At 46.6% G+C, this 16028-nt stretch overlaps 1 protein-coding gene across 1 annotated transcript; it reads left to right on the forward strand.

Moving 5' to 3' along the window:
* Positions 1-1598: 1598 nt before the first annotated feature.
* On the forward strand, positions 1599-13495 carry Slc23a1 (solute carrier family 23 member 1). The gene is made up of 14 exons (XM_076855988.1): positions 1599-1634; positions 2255-2389; positions 2795-2952; positions 4014-4102; positions 4257-4324; positions 4483-4664; positions 4800-4920; positions 5182-5338; positions 5746-5893; positions 6421-6526; positions 6758-6887; positions 6991-7134; positions 7983-8078; positions 13248-13495. The coding sequence occupies exons 1-14, from the start codon at positions 1599-1601 to the stop codon at positions 13493-13495; spliced, it is 1818 nt and encodes a 605-aa protein (XP_076712103.1).
* Positions 13496-16028: the final 2533 nt, after the last annotated feature.

Raw genomic sequence — 16028 nt, forward strand, 5'->3', positions numbered from 1 at the left:
GATTCCTACTACTGGGAGTTGGGCTCAATGGCCCATACCACTATTCCCTGAGATTTGGGAGGCTGAGGCAGGAGGATCACAAGTTTGAGGTTAGGTTAGGAAGGCCTTCAGCCTTAAGGAGACCCTGTCTCAAAATAAAAAATAAAGAGGAACCAGACACGGTAGCATATGCTGAGGCAGGAGGATTGTAAGTTCAAAGCCAGCTTCAGCAACTTAGTGAGGCCCTAAGCAAGTTAGCTAGACTCTGTTTCAAAATAAAATATAAGAGGCTTGGGCTGGAGTTGTGGCTCAGCGGTAGAGTGCTCGCCTAGCACATTCGAGGCCCTGGGTTGGATCCTCAGCACCATATAAAAATAAATAGACTAAAGGTATTGTGTCCACCTACAATTAAAAAATAAATATTTTAAAAAAAGAGGCTGGAGGGGTTGGGGATGTGGCTCAAGTGGTAGCGCGCTCGCCTGGCATGCATGCGGCCCGGGTTCGATCCTCAGCACCACATACAAACAAAGATGTTGTGTCCGCCAATAACTGAAAAAAAATAAATATTAAAAATTTTCTCTCTCTCTCTTTAAAAAAAAAAAAAGAGGCTGGAGTTGTGTTAGAGTTAGTGTTAGAGTGCTCACCTAACAGGTGCGAGGCACTGGGTTTGATCCTCAGCACCACATTAAAAAAAAAAAAAAAAAAAAAAAAAAAAAAAATATATATATATATATATATATATATATATATATATACATATACACATACATACATATATGGTGGTGGGCTGGTGATGTGGCTCAGTAATTAAGTGCCCCTGGGTTCAATCCCCTGTACCATAACTAACTAACTAAATAAATAAATAGAATTGAGAGGACTGGGAATGTAGCTCAGTGGCAAAGCACCTCTAGGTTAAATCTCTAGTGCCAAAAAACACAGGCTGCACAGACCTGTCTGCTACTACCTCAGGATCCTGAGTGATGAAGGGCTGTAGAGACTGGACAGCTTCAGTCAACCTGAATTTTAGGGCTTGATTTCTGAAATCTAGCTACCTGTGTGGCCTTGGTCATATTACTCTCTTGTATCCTGAGCCATGAAAGGGTTAATACTGAGCCCCAGGGCATTCGTGTGACAGTGCATATATAAACAAAGGTATGGCTTGGCATGCAGTCGTTCCTCAGTAATGAGAATGATCATGACAATGATAAGGGTTAACTTGTTATTAATTAATGGCAGAGCGTGACATCACAAGCGCCCATTTCCAATCCCTTTCCTCTCACCTCACCTGTGGTGAACTTCCAAGACTGTCCCCACCTCACCCCTCGACCCTGGCCCTCTTGGCCCTCTCTGGGAAACAAGCACAGGTCTCGTGCCAGGCTCAGGTGTGGGCAGGGAGGGGAGGGCCCAGGAGGCAAACGTGGCAGAGACTTGGGTGGCCTTTACCACCTAGCCAGGGTTAATACCTTACCTCTGCCCAGATCCCCCTTTCGCAATCTGGAGCTAGGGACCTGGTTACAGATTTACTTTGAACAATGTCTGATGTGTGGAGTAAAGTCCTCCTTGGCCTTCATAAAGTCATCCTCTTTTTCTCAGGAGCTTCTCAAACCTATACCCCAAACATGAGGGCTCAGACGGATCCTGAGGGCCGGACACAGGTGCTGGGGGACTGGGGGAAGCTGGGCAGGGGCAGGGTGAGTGGAGGCTGGAGGACCTGCACAGGCCTCTCTGGGAGGGCAGGGACAGAAATTCTGATGAACTTGATAACAAGTGACAGTCCCGAGCTGAATGTGGCAATAGGGAGATGGGATGGGATGGAGGGGGAGGTGAAGGAGCCTTTTAATTTTGTAACTGGCTGGCTTGAACTTGAGGGCCAGTAGGGACCCAACCTCATTGTCAGCCACACCCTTAAGGACCTCCAGGGGCAGTGGTGGGACCAGAGTTGTTTCTCCACAGTTTCTTGCCCTTCTGGGCTCCTTCCCTAGTGCTTCTGACTTGGAGGCCCATCCCCCTGCTAAAATGTCCTTATCCTGAGGGCTCTCGGGGCCAGCACAGTGTATCCTGCCCCTGCAGGGAGCACTGTGAGGAGGGGGCCAAGTGCATCTTGGCCAGGTGATAGTGGGATGAAGGGACTGTGGGGGAGGGTGGGGAGACCCCAGGCCAGGGCCTCGTTCTACATTGCTGACAGGCCACTCAGGTTACCTGATTGATTCTGGGACAGCCTGAATCTTGCCCATCCCATTATTCCACCTTGAGCTGCTTCTCTTTACTGCCCCAGCATGAGTCACCGGGCTCAACAGGAAATTCCACCAGGGATCCACAGATGCCCCTGCCCACGGAGCCCAAATTTGACATGTTGTACAAGATTGAGGATGTGCCACCTTGGTACCTGTGTATCCTGCTTGGCTTCCAGGTAGGTTGTCCCCTCCCTGCCCTAGGGCCTCTCTGGCACTCCCCAAGTATCCCAGCCCCTCCCTGGCCAGCAAGGTTACCTTGGGTAAGAGGAAGAGAAAGCTAAGGTCAGCATGGTGACTGTCACCAAGCAGAAACAGAGGAGACACAGAGAAGGCCTGAGAAAGAATTTTGGTGTCTACCAGGTTGAGAGTTGGTGGCAGGGAGGAGGGCCCAGACAGAGTAAAACTTGGGGGAAGATTTAGTGACTCCCAGAGTGGGAATGCCTTGTGGGGAGTGTAATGGGGGGTGCACTGCCAGGACACTGGGGTTCAGGCCCTGTGAGAAAGGTATGAGGACCTAGGGTGGCCCTTTCCCTGTGAGCTCTGTAGGCCCTGCCTCATAATTCTTCTCTTGCCACTCACAGCATTACCTGACATGCTTTAGTGGCACCATCGCTGTTCCCTTCCTCCTGGCCGAGGCACTGTGTGTGGGCCAAGACCAGAACATGATCAGCCAGCTCATCGGCACCATCTTTGTATGTGTGGGTATCACCACGCTCATCCAGACCACACTGGGCATCCGGTAAGCTGCCTCGACCCCCAACACACATACACACATACACACACACACACACACACACACACACACACACACACACTCTGTGACACACAGGACCAATTGGTCTCCCTCAGAGGGCTTTTATGGACCAAAAAAACCTAACCACTTCAGGCCCTACCTGCCACTCCTACCCCTGGGCCAGCCACAGAGCCAGGCATCAGGGCTTCTACTCTGAATTTAGGGAACTTGCTCTGGGGCTCCTCAAGAACAGAGTCTGTAGGCTTAAGGAATGTGCCCTACCTGGGTTCACCTCCTCTTAGGCTCTACTTTGAATGCTCAGGACCACACACCTCTGTGTCCCAAGGGCATGAGCCGGCTTCGAGCTGCTGTGTGGGCTGGGAGCCTCTGTCCCAATGCATAGTCCTAGACCAGGATGGCAAAAAGATCGCCGGGAGGGGGCTGGGGATGTGGCTCAAGCGGTATCGCGCTCTCCTGGCATGCGTGTGGCCCGGGTTCGATCCTCAGCACCACATACAAACAAAGATGTTGTGTCTGCCAAGAACTAAAAAATAAATGACTATTAAAAAAAAAAAAAAAAAAAAAAAGATGGCTGGGAGGTGGCTGGGGGAAGGTGGTAAGTACATCTCTGATGCCAGAACTAAGATGTCCACTTGCGTCAGGCTGGCCCTCACAGTGAGGTGTAGGTTTGGAGCTGGGGGAGCCTGTTGTCTTTTTTCTTTGTTAGAGACTGTTAGTGGCCCAAATCGAACCCCAGTTACTGGTGGTAGGGAGCTGAGGCAGGAGGATCATAAATTCAGGCCAATCTCAGCAACTTCATGAGACCCCATCTCAAAATAAAAATTAAAAGGGACTGGGGATGTTACTCAGTGGTAAAGCACCCCCAGGGTTGAATTTCCAGCAACATCCCCCGCCAAGAAAAGAAAAAAAAAATATTAAAGTCCTGCATGCATGGGGTCTCAATGACTTCCCTCTGCCCTCCCCTTTCCTTGTCCCTCTGTGTCCCTGGGCCTCTCTATGTCTCTCCCCCACCCCACCTCACCCTTCTGCTCTGCTCTCTCCTCCAGGCTGCCACTGTTCCAGGCCAGTGCCTTTGCGTTTTTGGTTCCAGCCAAAGCCATCCTGGCCCTGGAGAAATGGAAATGTCCCCCAGAAGGTGGGCACATGTTTTGGATCTGGGTTGAAAGAGAGGGGAGGCCCAGGGATCTGGAAGTCAGAGCAAATGTCCTGAGTTCAGACACCAAGATGTGTTCATGGTGACATCTTTTTCCCCTGTCCATCTTTTGTCCATGTCATGTCCCTGACCACAGAGGAGATCTACGGTAACTGGAGTCAGCCCTTGAACACATCTCATATCTGGCACCCACGGATGCGAGAGGTGGGTAGAGGATGCCAGGACCTGGGGAGGGGGCTAGATGGCAGTGAGGGCCACTGCTATGTTGGGGGATTTGAAGAGGTAATCTTGGAACTTTTGTCCTGGTGGTAGCCATGTCATGACCTTTACATAATGACATATAGCTCATTTTGCCCTTCTAGGTCCAAGGTGCAATCATGGTGGCCAGTGTGGTGGAGGTGGTGATTGGGCTGATGGGGCTGCCTGGGGCCCTGCTCAGCTACATTGGGCCTCTCACAGTCACCCCTACTGTCTCACTCATTGGCCTGTCTGTCTTCCAAGCTGCTGGTGATCGAGCAGGCTCCCATTGGGGCATCTCAGCTTGGTGAGCAGGTGCCGGGCCTGATCCTATCTAAACCCAGCCCTCACCCTCCCATCCCTTTATGTCCTACTGCCTTAGTCCTGTCTCCTGGCCCCAGTGGAGCCTACCAGCTACCTCCTCCTTTGCCTCTGCCCCTAGCTCCATTCTCCTGATCATCCTCTTCTCCCAGTACCTGCGCAATGTCACCTTCCTGCTGCCCATCTACCGCTGGGGCAAGGGCCTCACTCTCTTCCGAATCCAGATCTTCAAGATGTTTCCCGTAAGGAGGGGCTGGGACTAGAACAGGGGCTTGACCTGTGCCAGGGCCAAGGTGGGAGCAAAGCAGGAACGGTGTAGGCACTAGAGCCAGAGCAGAGATGAGGTGTTACCCAGAGGCTGTAGCAGGTTTGGGGCTGAAGTCAGCAGGGGCTGGGCCTGGTGCTGGGCTGGGCTGGGCTGGGCTGGGGCTAAAGTAGAAGCAGGTTAGCTTGGAGGGAGGTTTCCAGTTCCTGCAGTGTACCTCTTAACATTCCTGTTTCAGATTGTGCTGGCCATCATGACCGTGTGGCTCCTCTGCTACGTGCTGACCCTGACAGATGTGCTGCCTAAAGACCCAACAGCCTATGGTTACCAGGCACGAACTGATGCCCGTGGAGACATCATGAGTATTTCACCCTGGATCCGCATTCCATACCCCTGTAAGCAACCCCACTTGGGTCCCCTTTGCTTCCAACTCAGACACTTGTGAGACCCCTGGTGATGCTGATGGCATAAGCCACACGTTTATAGTGGGCCAAGTAACGGTGTTTTTGTTTTTGTGTGTGTGTGTGTGTGTGTGTACGCGTGCGTGTATGTGCTGGGGGTTGAACCCAGGGCCTTGTGCATGCGATGCAAGTACTCTATCAACTGAACTATATCCCCAACCCAGTAACAGTATTTGACTCAAAGCTTCACTACAACTCCATGCATCTGGATGACCCAAATAAGCTCCTGTTCTTGCTTAAGACAACCCAGTGCTCCCTCTCGCTCTCAAGTACTGCCCTGTCCTGCCAACCCACCCACAGGCTCCTCAGTGTATTCATCCCCCTGTCTTCCCACAACCCAGGTCAGTGGGGCCTGCCTACAGTGACTGTGGCTGCTGTGTTGGGAATGTTCAGTGCCACACTGGCAGGCATCATCGAGTCCATTGGTGATTACTATGCTTGTGCCCGCCTGGCTGGTGCACCACCCCCTCCAGTGCATGCTATCAATAGGTATGCTTATTGGTCTTCCTCAATGTCTGATGCTTCAAGGAGCCACTCAGGGTAGGGATGGGGTTGAGTCCCAGAGATGCAGACTTGGGCAAGTCACTAATACCTCCAGACCTCATAGTCCTTGCTTATGAAATGGGAAAGAGCTCATCACCCAGTGATTGAGGAGATAAGGGAGTTCCAGGGAAACCACAGTCACTGACAACCTTCCCGTATGTTCAGCCCTCCATGTGCATGCTCTTATGTAATCTGCTAACCATTCTGTGAGTCAGGGACTATTACCAAGTCCATAGTACCGATGAGGAAACTGAAGCCCAGAATTATCCAAGGGAGTAAGTGCCAGGGCATTGGAACTAGCTCCTGTACCAGGGTTTCTAGTCCCCAGACTCCCTCTGGCCTGGAGTGGGGAGTACTATGGACAGATCCACAGCTCACAGCCCGGGGGTGGGGCGGGCAGCCGGCCCGTGTGATAAGAGGACACCAGCTGTTGAAGAGGCTGGACCAAGTCTCCAATCTTCCTTTCCTTACAGGGGTATCTTCACCGAAGGTATCTGCTGCATTATCGCGGGGTTACTGGGCACAGGCAACGGGTCCACCTCGTCCAGTCCCAACATTGGCGTCCTAGGGATTACCAAGGTGCGGTACCACCCACACAGCCCAAAGCAGGCTTCTGGGTTCCAGGTGCCGCAAGCCCCGCCCCAAACCCGTCCCCACTTTGGCCTAGCCCCTCCCTATCCTTGAAAAGCCTCGCCCCTACGCCAAGACCCAGCCCATTTATGCCTAGTTCTTATAACAGGCCCCGCCCCCTGGACTAACCCCACCCCAGCCTCGCCCCCACGTCTAGCCTCGCCTCTGGATTCCTGGCAGGTGGGCAGCCGTCGCGTGGTGCAGTACGGTGCCGGTATCATGCTGGTCCTGGGTGCCATCGGCAAGTTCACAGCTCTCTTTGCCTCGCTCCCCGACCCTATCCTGGGGGGCATGTTCTGCACCCTTTTCGGTGAGTGTCCCGCGCGGGCCCCGGGGGCGCGGCGCGGGTGGCTAAGTGGTGGCACCCACTAAGGCGCGTGAGGCGCCTTTGGCCTTTTTACTGTGACCCCCAGGTATGATCACGGCTGTGGGGCTCTCCAACCTGCAGTTCGTGGACATGAACTCCTCCCGCAACCTCTTTGTGCTTGGATTTTCCATGTTCTTCGGGCTCACACTGCCCAACTACCTGGATTCCAACCCTGGCGCCATCGACACAGGTGCCTACAGGCTGTCTACTGACTCCAGAGGTGTGGGAGGGGGGTGGGCGCAAAACTCGGAGCACGTGGGCTGGGAGTGTAGTTCAGTGTTAGAGTGCTTGCTTAGCATGCACAAGGTTCTGGATTTGTTTCCCCAGCACAAGACAAAAAACAAAAACCTGTGAGCACAGCCCCCTCCTTCAAGGGCTCTACACAGGTAGAACCACAAATCAATCCTTTCCAACTCTGGATGCTAATCAGCAGCTGAGAGACTATTAGCAGCTGTCCTTGACTAAAACACTTTCAGTAGATAGGTATTGAGCTTTACATGTGCTCATTTAATTTTCAGAACGGCTCAAGACAGATACCACTATCATCTCTGCTTTACAGATGACAAACATGAGGCTCAGAGAGCTTTGGTTCCAAGTCAACAAATAGCAGCTGGCAGAACTGGGATTTTTTTTTTTTTTTTACATGTTGATGGGCCTTTATTTTATTCATGTATTTATATGTGGTGCTGAGACTCAAACCCAGTGCCTCACACATGCTAATTTTTAAAAATATTTTTGTTTTTTTATTTTTATGTGGTGCTGAGGATCGAATCCAGTGCGAGGCAAGTGCTCCACCACTGAGCCACAACCCCAGTCCTCACACATGCTAATTTTTTAAAAAATTATTTGTTTATTCAGAACTGGGATTTAAACCCAAAGATGGGAGAGATGGGTAAAGATAGGCTTGAAAGTTAGGACTTTGTGCCATTCCAATGTCACAACTGCTCAAGGAAGTCACTAGGGAGCAGAAGTAGGACACCCCAGGTTCTGCTCTCCAGAGGGGCCATGACACCCTTTGGTCCTTGGCCTATTCCTCAGGCGTTCCTGAAATCGACCAGATTCTGACTGTGCTGCTGACCACCGAGATGTTTGTGGGCGGGTGCCTTGCTTTCATTCTGGACAACACAGTGCCAGGTATGGGTCAGCCCTTGGAGGGCAGTGCAGAATGCTAGACTCATACTTACTTCAACAGATGCCCCTGAGCCAAGATGTGGCCAGGTCTGATGTCACACAAGCCCTGGAGGGAGTAGCAGGAACAGGTGGTCTGGTGGTCTGCCTGCTGGCTGAGAGGAGAGGAGGAGGCAGACAAGGCTCATTGGCCTTGAAGAGGCCAAGACCAGTTGTTATTTTTGGATCTTGCAAGTTTTTCCTCATTATTTCTTTCTTTCTTTTTTTTTTTTTTTTGGTGGGGGGTTATACCCAGGATTGAACTTAGGGGCACTCGACCACTGAGCCACATCTCCAGCTCTATTTTGTATTTTATTTAGAGACAGCATCTCACTGAGTTGCTTAACACCTTGCCTTTGCTGAGGCTGGTTTTGAATTCATGATCCTCCTGTCTCAGCCTCCCAAGACACTGGGATTATAGGAATGTACCACCATACCCAGCTCCTCACTATTTCTTGATAGCCCCTGGGCCAAGGCATGTCTTTGCTTTCATAGAGTTGAACTGGTGTAAATGCAGCATCCGTTTTTAGCAGCCTTCCCCATGGGCTAATAGAAGAGCCCCCAACAAGTCCCTTTGGTCCCAGAGCTTTTGGCAGGGATTATGGAAACTTCATGGTGTCCCTGTACACATGTACGCAGTAAATGTATTAAAAAAATGAATATCATCAGGTGCTGTAATAAGCACAGTTACAATTTAATGAACATCTACTATGTGTCAGGCATGTAATTAAATGTTTCATGTCGTCCTTTAAAGATGTAACTGTGCCAGGCATGGTGGAACACACCTATAATACCAGTGGCTCTGCAGGCTGAGGTAGGAAGTTCAAGACCAGTTTCAGCAATTTAGTGAGGCTCTAAGCACTTCATTGAGACCTTGTTTCAAAAGAAAAAAATAAAAAGGGCTGGGATGTGGCTCAGCGGGTTCAATCCCAGTACCAAAAAAAAAAAAAAAAAAAAAAAGACACAGGTCCTGCCTATCTCATCTCTCTGCAGATCCATTGGTAGCACATAGCAATCAGAGACTGTGCTTAGTTCGTGGGTCACAGGGGAGAGTGGGGGGAAGGACCAAGGCTCCTCAGTGAATTTTGGGTAGAATCAGAGGGAGCTTTTGGTAGTAGCTGCCTGTCCCTTAGATAGATGGGCATGTACCTGACCATGACACTTCCCTTCCCATTCAGCAGACACTGGAGCAGCCAAAGGAGGATGTGCAGAACAATATTGAGTCACATTTTTTTTTAATGTCCTAAAGATTTTTTTATTGAATTAATTAAAAAAGAAATTAAGGAGTGCAAAATGAAAACAACCCTAGTTTATACTGGAGATTTTCATAAAAATGTGACTTTGAGCTGGGGCTGGGGCTCAGCGGTAGCACACTTGCCTGGCATGTGCGAGGCACTGGGTTCGATTCTCAGTACCACATATAAATAAATAAAAATAAAGATCTATCAACAATTAAAAAAATTTTTTAAAAATGTGACTTTGATGACCTCTTGAGTTGGTCAGAGGAAGAAACTTAGCACAGGCTCTTCTATGTCAACTCCAAATTTATACTTTCTCAGTCTTTATTATTATTGGTGCATTATACATAGTATGGTATTGTGACATGTTCATACATGCACATAATTTGGTCAACTTAATTCCCCAGTATTTCCCTTTTTCCTCTGCTCTTCCCACTTCCCAGTCCCCCCCCACTTCAATTTTCATGAGATTACCCCACTTTTTTTTTTTTCCTCTTTTTCTCTCTAGTTCTACCTAAGAGAAAACATTCAACCCTTGACTTCCTAAGTTTGGCTTATTTCACTTAATATGATACTCCCAAATTCTATCCATTTTCCTAAAATAACAAAAGACAGTTTTGTTCTTATGGCTGAATATAATTGTGTGTGTGTATGTATGTATATGTGTGTGTATGTATATATGTGTGTGTGTGTGTGTGTGTGTGTGTGTGTGTGTGTATTTTATTCATTCATTTATTTTATCCATTCATCTATTGACACCTAGGCTGGCTCCATAAGTTGGCTACTGTGAAATGCATTGCTATAAGCATGGGTTGCTGGTGGCTTCATTCCTAGTCTTTTTTTAATTTTGTTTTGTTTTACCCTTGAAGTACTAGGGATTGAATTCAGGATTTCATGTATGCTAGGCAAGTGCTTTACCATGCAGTCACATCCCTATTCTTTTGAGGAAGCTCCAAATTAATTTCCATAGTGATTATATTGGTTTACAATCCCATCAACAGTGTTTAAGTGTTCCTTTTATCCCACATCTTTGCCAGCATTTATTTGTATTCTTTTTTTTAAATATTTTTTTTAAATTTATTTTTTAGTTTTAGGTGGACACAATATCTTTATTTTTATGTGGTGCTGAGGATTGAACTCAGTGCCCCATGCATGCTAGGCGAGCACTCTACCACTGGGCCACAACCCCAGCCCCTTATTTGTATTCTTAAAGATTGCCATTATAACTGGAATGAGATCTCAATTTAGTTTTTCTTTTTTTGGTACCAGGGTGCTTAACCACTGAGCCACATCCCCAGTTCTTTTTATTTTATATTTTGAGACAAGATCTCAATAGATTGCTTACAGCCTAGCTAAGTTGCTAACCCTGGCTCCGAACCTGCAATCGTCCTATCTCAACCTCCTGAGTTGCTGATTACCGGCATGCACCACCACACTTGACTCAATGTAGTTTTTCTTCTTTTTTTTTTTAATATTTATTTTTTAGATGTAGATGGACACAGTACCTTTATTTTCAAACCCAGGGCCTTGCATGAGCTAGGCAAGTGCTCTACCGCTGAGCTACAACCCCAGCCCTCAATGTAGCTTCGATGTGCATTTCCCTAATTGTTAGATGTTGAATTTTTTTCCTTTATTTGTTGGCCATTTCTATTTCTTCTTTCAAGAATCTGTTTAGTTCATTTGCTCACTTGCTGATTGGGATTTTTTGGTGGTAAGTGTTTTGCGTTCTTTATATGTTCTGGATATTATTGTGTCAGAGGAATAACTGGGGAAGGTTGGTTTTCTCCCTTTCTATAGGCTCGCTCTTCATGTTTGTTTACTTTGCTATGCAGAAGCTTTGTGTGTGTGTGTGTGTGTGTGTGTGTGTGTGTGTGTGTGTTACCAGGGATTGAACCTTGGAGTGCTTAACCACTGAGTGGCATCCCCAGACCTTTTATATATTTTATTTAGAGACAGAGTCTTGCTGATTTGCTGCTTAGGGCCTTGCTAAATTGCTGAGGCTGGCTTTGAACTCATGATCCTCCTGCCTCAGCCTCCTTAGGTGCTGGAATTACAGATGTGTGCCACTGAGCATAGCCAATAGTTTAATTTGACGCCATCCCATTAATTAATTCTTGGCATTATTTCCTAAGCTTTAGGGGCCTTGCTGAGGAAGTCTTGCCTGTGTTTGTTGGGGAAGGGGCACAAAAGATGTCAGGTTTTACTGGGTACGATGGCACACACCTGTAATCCCAATGGCTGGGGAAGTTGGGGCAGGATAGCAAGTTCAAAAGCCAGCCTCAGCAATTTAGTGAGGCACTTAGCAACTCAGTGAGACCCTGTCTCTAAATAAAATATATAAAAGGGCTTGGGATGGGGCTGGGGTTGTGGCTCAGTGGTAGAGTGCTTGCCCAAGATGTGTAAGGCCCTGGGTTAGATTCTCAGCACTGCAAATAAATAAATGAATAAAATAAAGGTCCATCAACATCTAAAAAAAAGTTTTGTTTTTTTAACAAAAGGTCTGGAATGTGGCTCAGTGGTTAAGCGACCCTGAGTTCAATCCTCAGTACCAAAAAATAAATAAAAGGGCTGGGGGTTGACCAAAACTGAAATACTGTAAAACTTGCCAAAGGAGTGAGGTCAGCCTAGGCTCAAACAATCCATCTGTATCACAAACCAAACGTGTTCCCAAGTCAGCAGAGGGCACTGAAGGAGTGCTGGGGTGTTGAGTCTATATTGGATAGTTTACCCTATTTTCTTTTAGCAGTTGCAAAGGTCACAGTTTGTTTTGAGGAGCTCCTAACACAAGATGGGAGGGAATCATTTGCAGGGACTTCTAGATAAGGGAATCTACAGCCCAGGAAAAGAGGTTGAAGCAGAAGAGAAGGCAGAGCAGTAAAGCAGGGAGGAGGCTGACCAGTTTGTCAGAGGGAGGGAGCTTCAGGCCCAGCCAGCTGTTAAGTGTCCTGCCAGGAGAGAAACATTGGGACCATCATCCTGTGCGTGCCTACGCCTCTTCTCTGGTCATCTGTGCTCTTTGTGCTTGTGCAGCCAGGCCCAGTTCCAAAAGATCCTTCTCCTGGAAGTCTTTCCTGAACCCCAGCACTCCTTCAGAGCCCTTTCTGCCAATTTTGGGACACATCTGGTTTGTGACTTTATGGGTTATTCTTAGCCTGGAGTGACCTCACTCTGTTGGCTAGATTTATAGTATTTCAGTTTTTGTCAGCCGACAGCCCTTTTATGAAAACTTGAGATATCATGTGCCCCTCCCCCACAGAAGACTTCCTTAGTTGCAAATGCATCCCTAACCCCATCATAGATTTTGATTAGTTTGACCTTCTGAAGTTTGTATGTAAAAACAAGATTTTCCAAAAATGTGTAATCCTAAATTAATACTGATTATAGTATTTCAAAATATACTTCTCTACCCAAGAGTACCACCTTAGCAACATCTGGTGAGGACCCAGCACACACCATCCCCTACTAACAGATATAAGTTCACAATTATTTAACCTGTTTCTCCATCTTAAAAGTCTGTGTAACACTTCCTACGTTTTGAAGAAATGAGATAATGAAATTACAGCACTTAGCAAAGAGTCTGGCACACTGTAGTTACATATTACCAACTAGCTTTAGAGATCTCAAGAGTTCTGGCAAAGCTTAGGAGCTCAGAAATCATGGATTTAGCAACGTTTTAGTATCGGAAGATCTGAGGTCTGAGGGTAGCTCAGTGGTAGAGTGCTTCCCTAGCATGTGCAAGGGCCTGGGTTCAATTCCAGCACCACGGGAACCGGAGGGGAGGGGCATACAGACACATTCACATATTTGATTCACAAGGCTGACTTACTACTAGGTTATGGAAAGGGGAGGTAGTAGAGGGTTGCTGGCTGTGGTGAATGACCTTATTTTCCCCTTCTAGGGAGTCCCGAGGAACGAGGCCTGATACAGTGGAAAGCTGGGGCTCATGCCAACAGTGAGACATCTGCCAGCCTGAAGAGCTATGACTTTCCCATTGGGATGGGTACAGTAAAAAGGATTGCGTTTCTGAAATACATTCCTGTTTGCCCAGTCTTCAAAGGATTTTCTTCAAGGTCAAAAACTCAGTCTCGTGTTGCAGAAGACATTCCAGAAAATATAGAAACTGGGTCTGTGTGCACCAAGGTCTGAACATTACTTCAAAAAAAGGTAGGAAGTCTCTATGGTTTTTGTGGGAAGGTTGAAGAAAACATTCTTATGTTTCAACAAAAGAAAACCCAAACTATTAAGTTCCCATTTTTATGACCTATTTGAGGATCTTCAAGGGAAAGGTGGACTAAAGTCAACATACGGGCTGGGCGCAGTGGCTCATGCCTGTAATTCCAACAGCTCAGGAGGCTGAGGCAGGAAGATCGAGAGTTCAAAGCCAGCCTCAGCAAAAGCCAGGTGCTAAGCAACTCAATGAAACCCTGTCTCTAAATAAAATACAAAATAGGGCTGGGGATATGGCTCAGTGTTCGAATGCCCCGGAGTTCAATCCCCTGTATCCTCCCCAAAAATAAAGTCAATATATGGATTCTGGACCGAATTCCACAGCCATTTTGGGACTTCTCAATTTTTCCAGGTAACTAAGTTGGTGTAAGTATGCTGAAATATTAATCTTCCCACATACTTAGCAGAATTCTAGGCCAACTACAATCTATGAGCCAACTGGGCAGCCTCATTCTTGAACTCCAGTGAGCTAAATAAATACCTGACATTTAACATGGGAAAGGCTTAATAAGTATTGAGAGCAAACCAACAGGAAAAATCTTCTCATCTATTCTATCCTGTTTCAATACTGGTCATATAATTAAAACCATCTAAAAAGGATGATGTCAGCCTAAAACTATGCTAGTACAATCCCTGGTGAGGTTATCATTTGTCCCTAGGACTTGAAAATGTGTGGTAGCTGATACTCTGAAACTCTCTCTACCTGAAATGCAGATGTTAGGCTCTTATTTAATGGGCATGTTCCTTCATACTGACAAGCTGAGCCTAGACATTTTTTTTTTTTTTTAAATATAGTGCTGGGGATGAACCTAGTCTTTGCACATGATATACCACTGAGCTACATCCACCACCTTAGACTCTTTAAAATTTTTTTAGATTAAAAAAATTTTTTTTTAGTTGTAGATGGACACAATACCTTTCTCTTTATTTATTTTTATGCGGTGCCGGGGATTGAACCCAGAGCCTCAAGCATGGTAGACAAGCACTCTACCAAAGTATATTTAATAATCACTCACCAACTATGGTGGCACACAACTGCAAACCCAGTGACTTGGGAGGCTGAAGCAGGACTGCAAGTTCAAGGCCAGCCTGTGTGTTTTGCAAGACCCTATCTCAAAAAAAAAGAAGGCAGCTGGAGATGTAACTCAGCGGCAAAGCACTTGCCTACCATAAGCAAGGAATTAGGTTCCATCCCCAGTGCCAAAAAATGAACAAAATAGTCACGTAATCCAGAGAGATATTGTTTTCCCAGATCGAGTATCAGAATTGTTTCAGATTGGGGTTTTTCAGATTCTGGAATATTTGCATCAAATTTTTTGGTTAAGACAGGTGAGGTGGCACATGCCTGTAACACCAGTGGCTAGGGAGGCTGAGACAGGAGGATCTTGATTTCAAAGCCAGACTCAGCAGCAGAGAGGTGCTAAGCAACTCAGTGAGACCCTGTCTCTAAATAAAATACAGAATAGGGCTGGAGATGTGGCTCAGTTGAGTGCCTATGAATTCAATCCCCACTACAAACACACACACACACACACATGTATTTTTTTTTCTTGGTTAAGCACCCCTCATCTGTAAATCTAAAATCCAAAATGCTCTGAAATCCAGAATTGCTTAATCCCCAACACCAAAAACTCAAAATGATTTGAAACCCCAACTTTTTAAGTGTTATGTCAGCATTTTAGAGATGTGGAAACAAAGTTACAGAAAGGTTAAATGATTTGCACATGATCACAGGATTTGCATCCACAAAGTACAGCCAGAATCTTTTTTTGTTGTTGTTGTGGGGCAGGGGTTTGAAAGAACCAGCGATTGAGCCCAGGAACACTTTACCACAAGCTATATCCCCAATACTTTTTTACCTTTTTTAAAAAATATTTATTTTTTAGTTGTAGTTGCACGCAATACCTTTATTTATTTCTATGTGGTGCTGAGGATCCATCCCAGGGTCTTGCACATGCTAGGTGAGTGCTCTACCACTGAGCCACAACCCCAGCCCCACTTTTTACTTTTTATTTTAAAACAGGGTTTTGCTGAGTTGCTTAAGGTGTCAAACCTGTGATCCTTTTGCCTCAGCCTCTACAGTTGCTGGGATTACTTACTGGTATGCACCACCATGAAGTAGAATTTTTTTTTTCCTAATCATTAGGTTACAGTGCCTTTCTAATTGGTGCAAATTATACTGCACTGTAATAATTAGGAAGTATATGAAAATAAACTTACCTGTCCTTGTCTAAGCTCAGAGACACAGGACTAGTAAGATTTATGTATTTGGCCAGTAGCCATGCCTCTTATACTGTTGTTAAGAAACAGAGAGGACAGTTGTATCATGGCACCAAAAAGAAGTCAAGAATAATTATTTCAGAGGTTCTTCAAAAACCACCTGTTAGTTTATTAAGGTAACTATTAAGCCAGGAGCAGTAGTGCTCACCTATAATTCTAGCAACTTAAGAAA

Source organism: Callospermophilus lateralis, chromosome 5 (genome assembly GCF_048772815.1).
Source record: "Callospermophilus lateralis isolate mCalLat2 chromosome 5, mCalLat2.hap1, whole genome shotgun sequence".
Taxonomy (NCBI): domain Eukaryota; kingdom Metazoa; phylum Chordata; class Mammalia; order Rodentia; family Sciuridae; genus Callospermophilus; species Callospermophilus lateralis.

Bases quoted from the DNA above. Each gene is read 5' to 3' on its own strand.
- Slc23a1 (XM_076855988.1), top strand. From the start codon at position 1,599: ATGAGGGCTCAGACGGATCCTGAGGGCCGGACACAG. The intron at 2,390-2,794 runs GTAGGTTGTCCC...TGCCACTCACAG, and splicing joins GTATCCTGCTTGGCTTCCAG to CATTACCTGACATGCTTTAG. The intron at 5,339-5,745 runs GTAAGCAACCCC...CCCACAACCCAG, and splicing joins GATCCGCATTCCATACCCCT to GTCAGTGGGGCCTGCCTACA.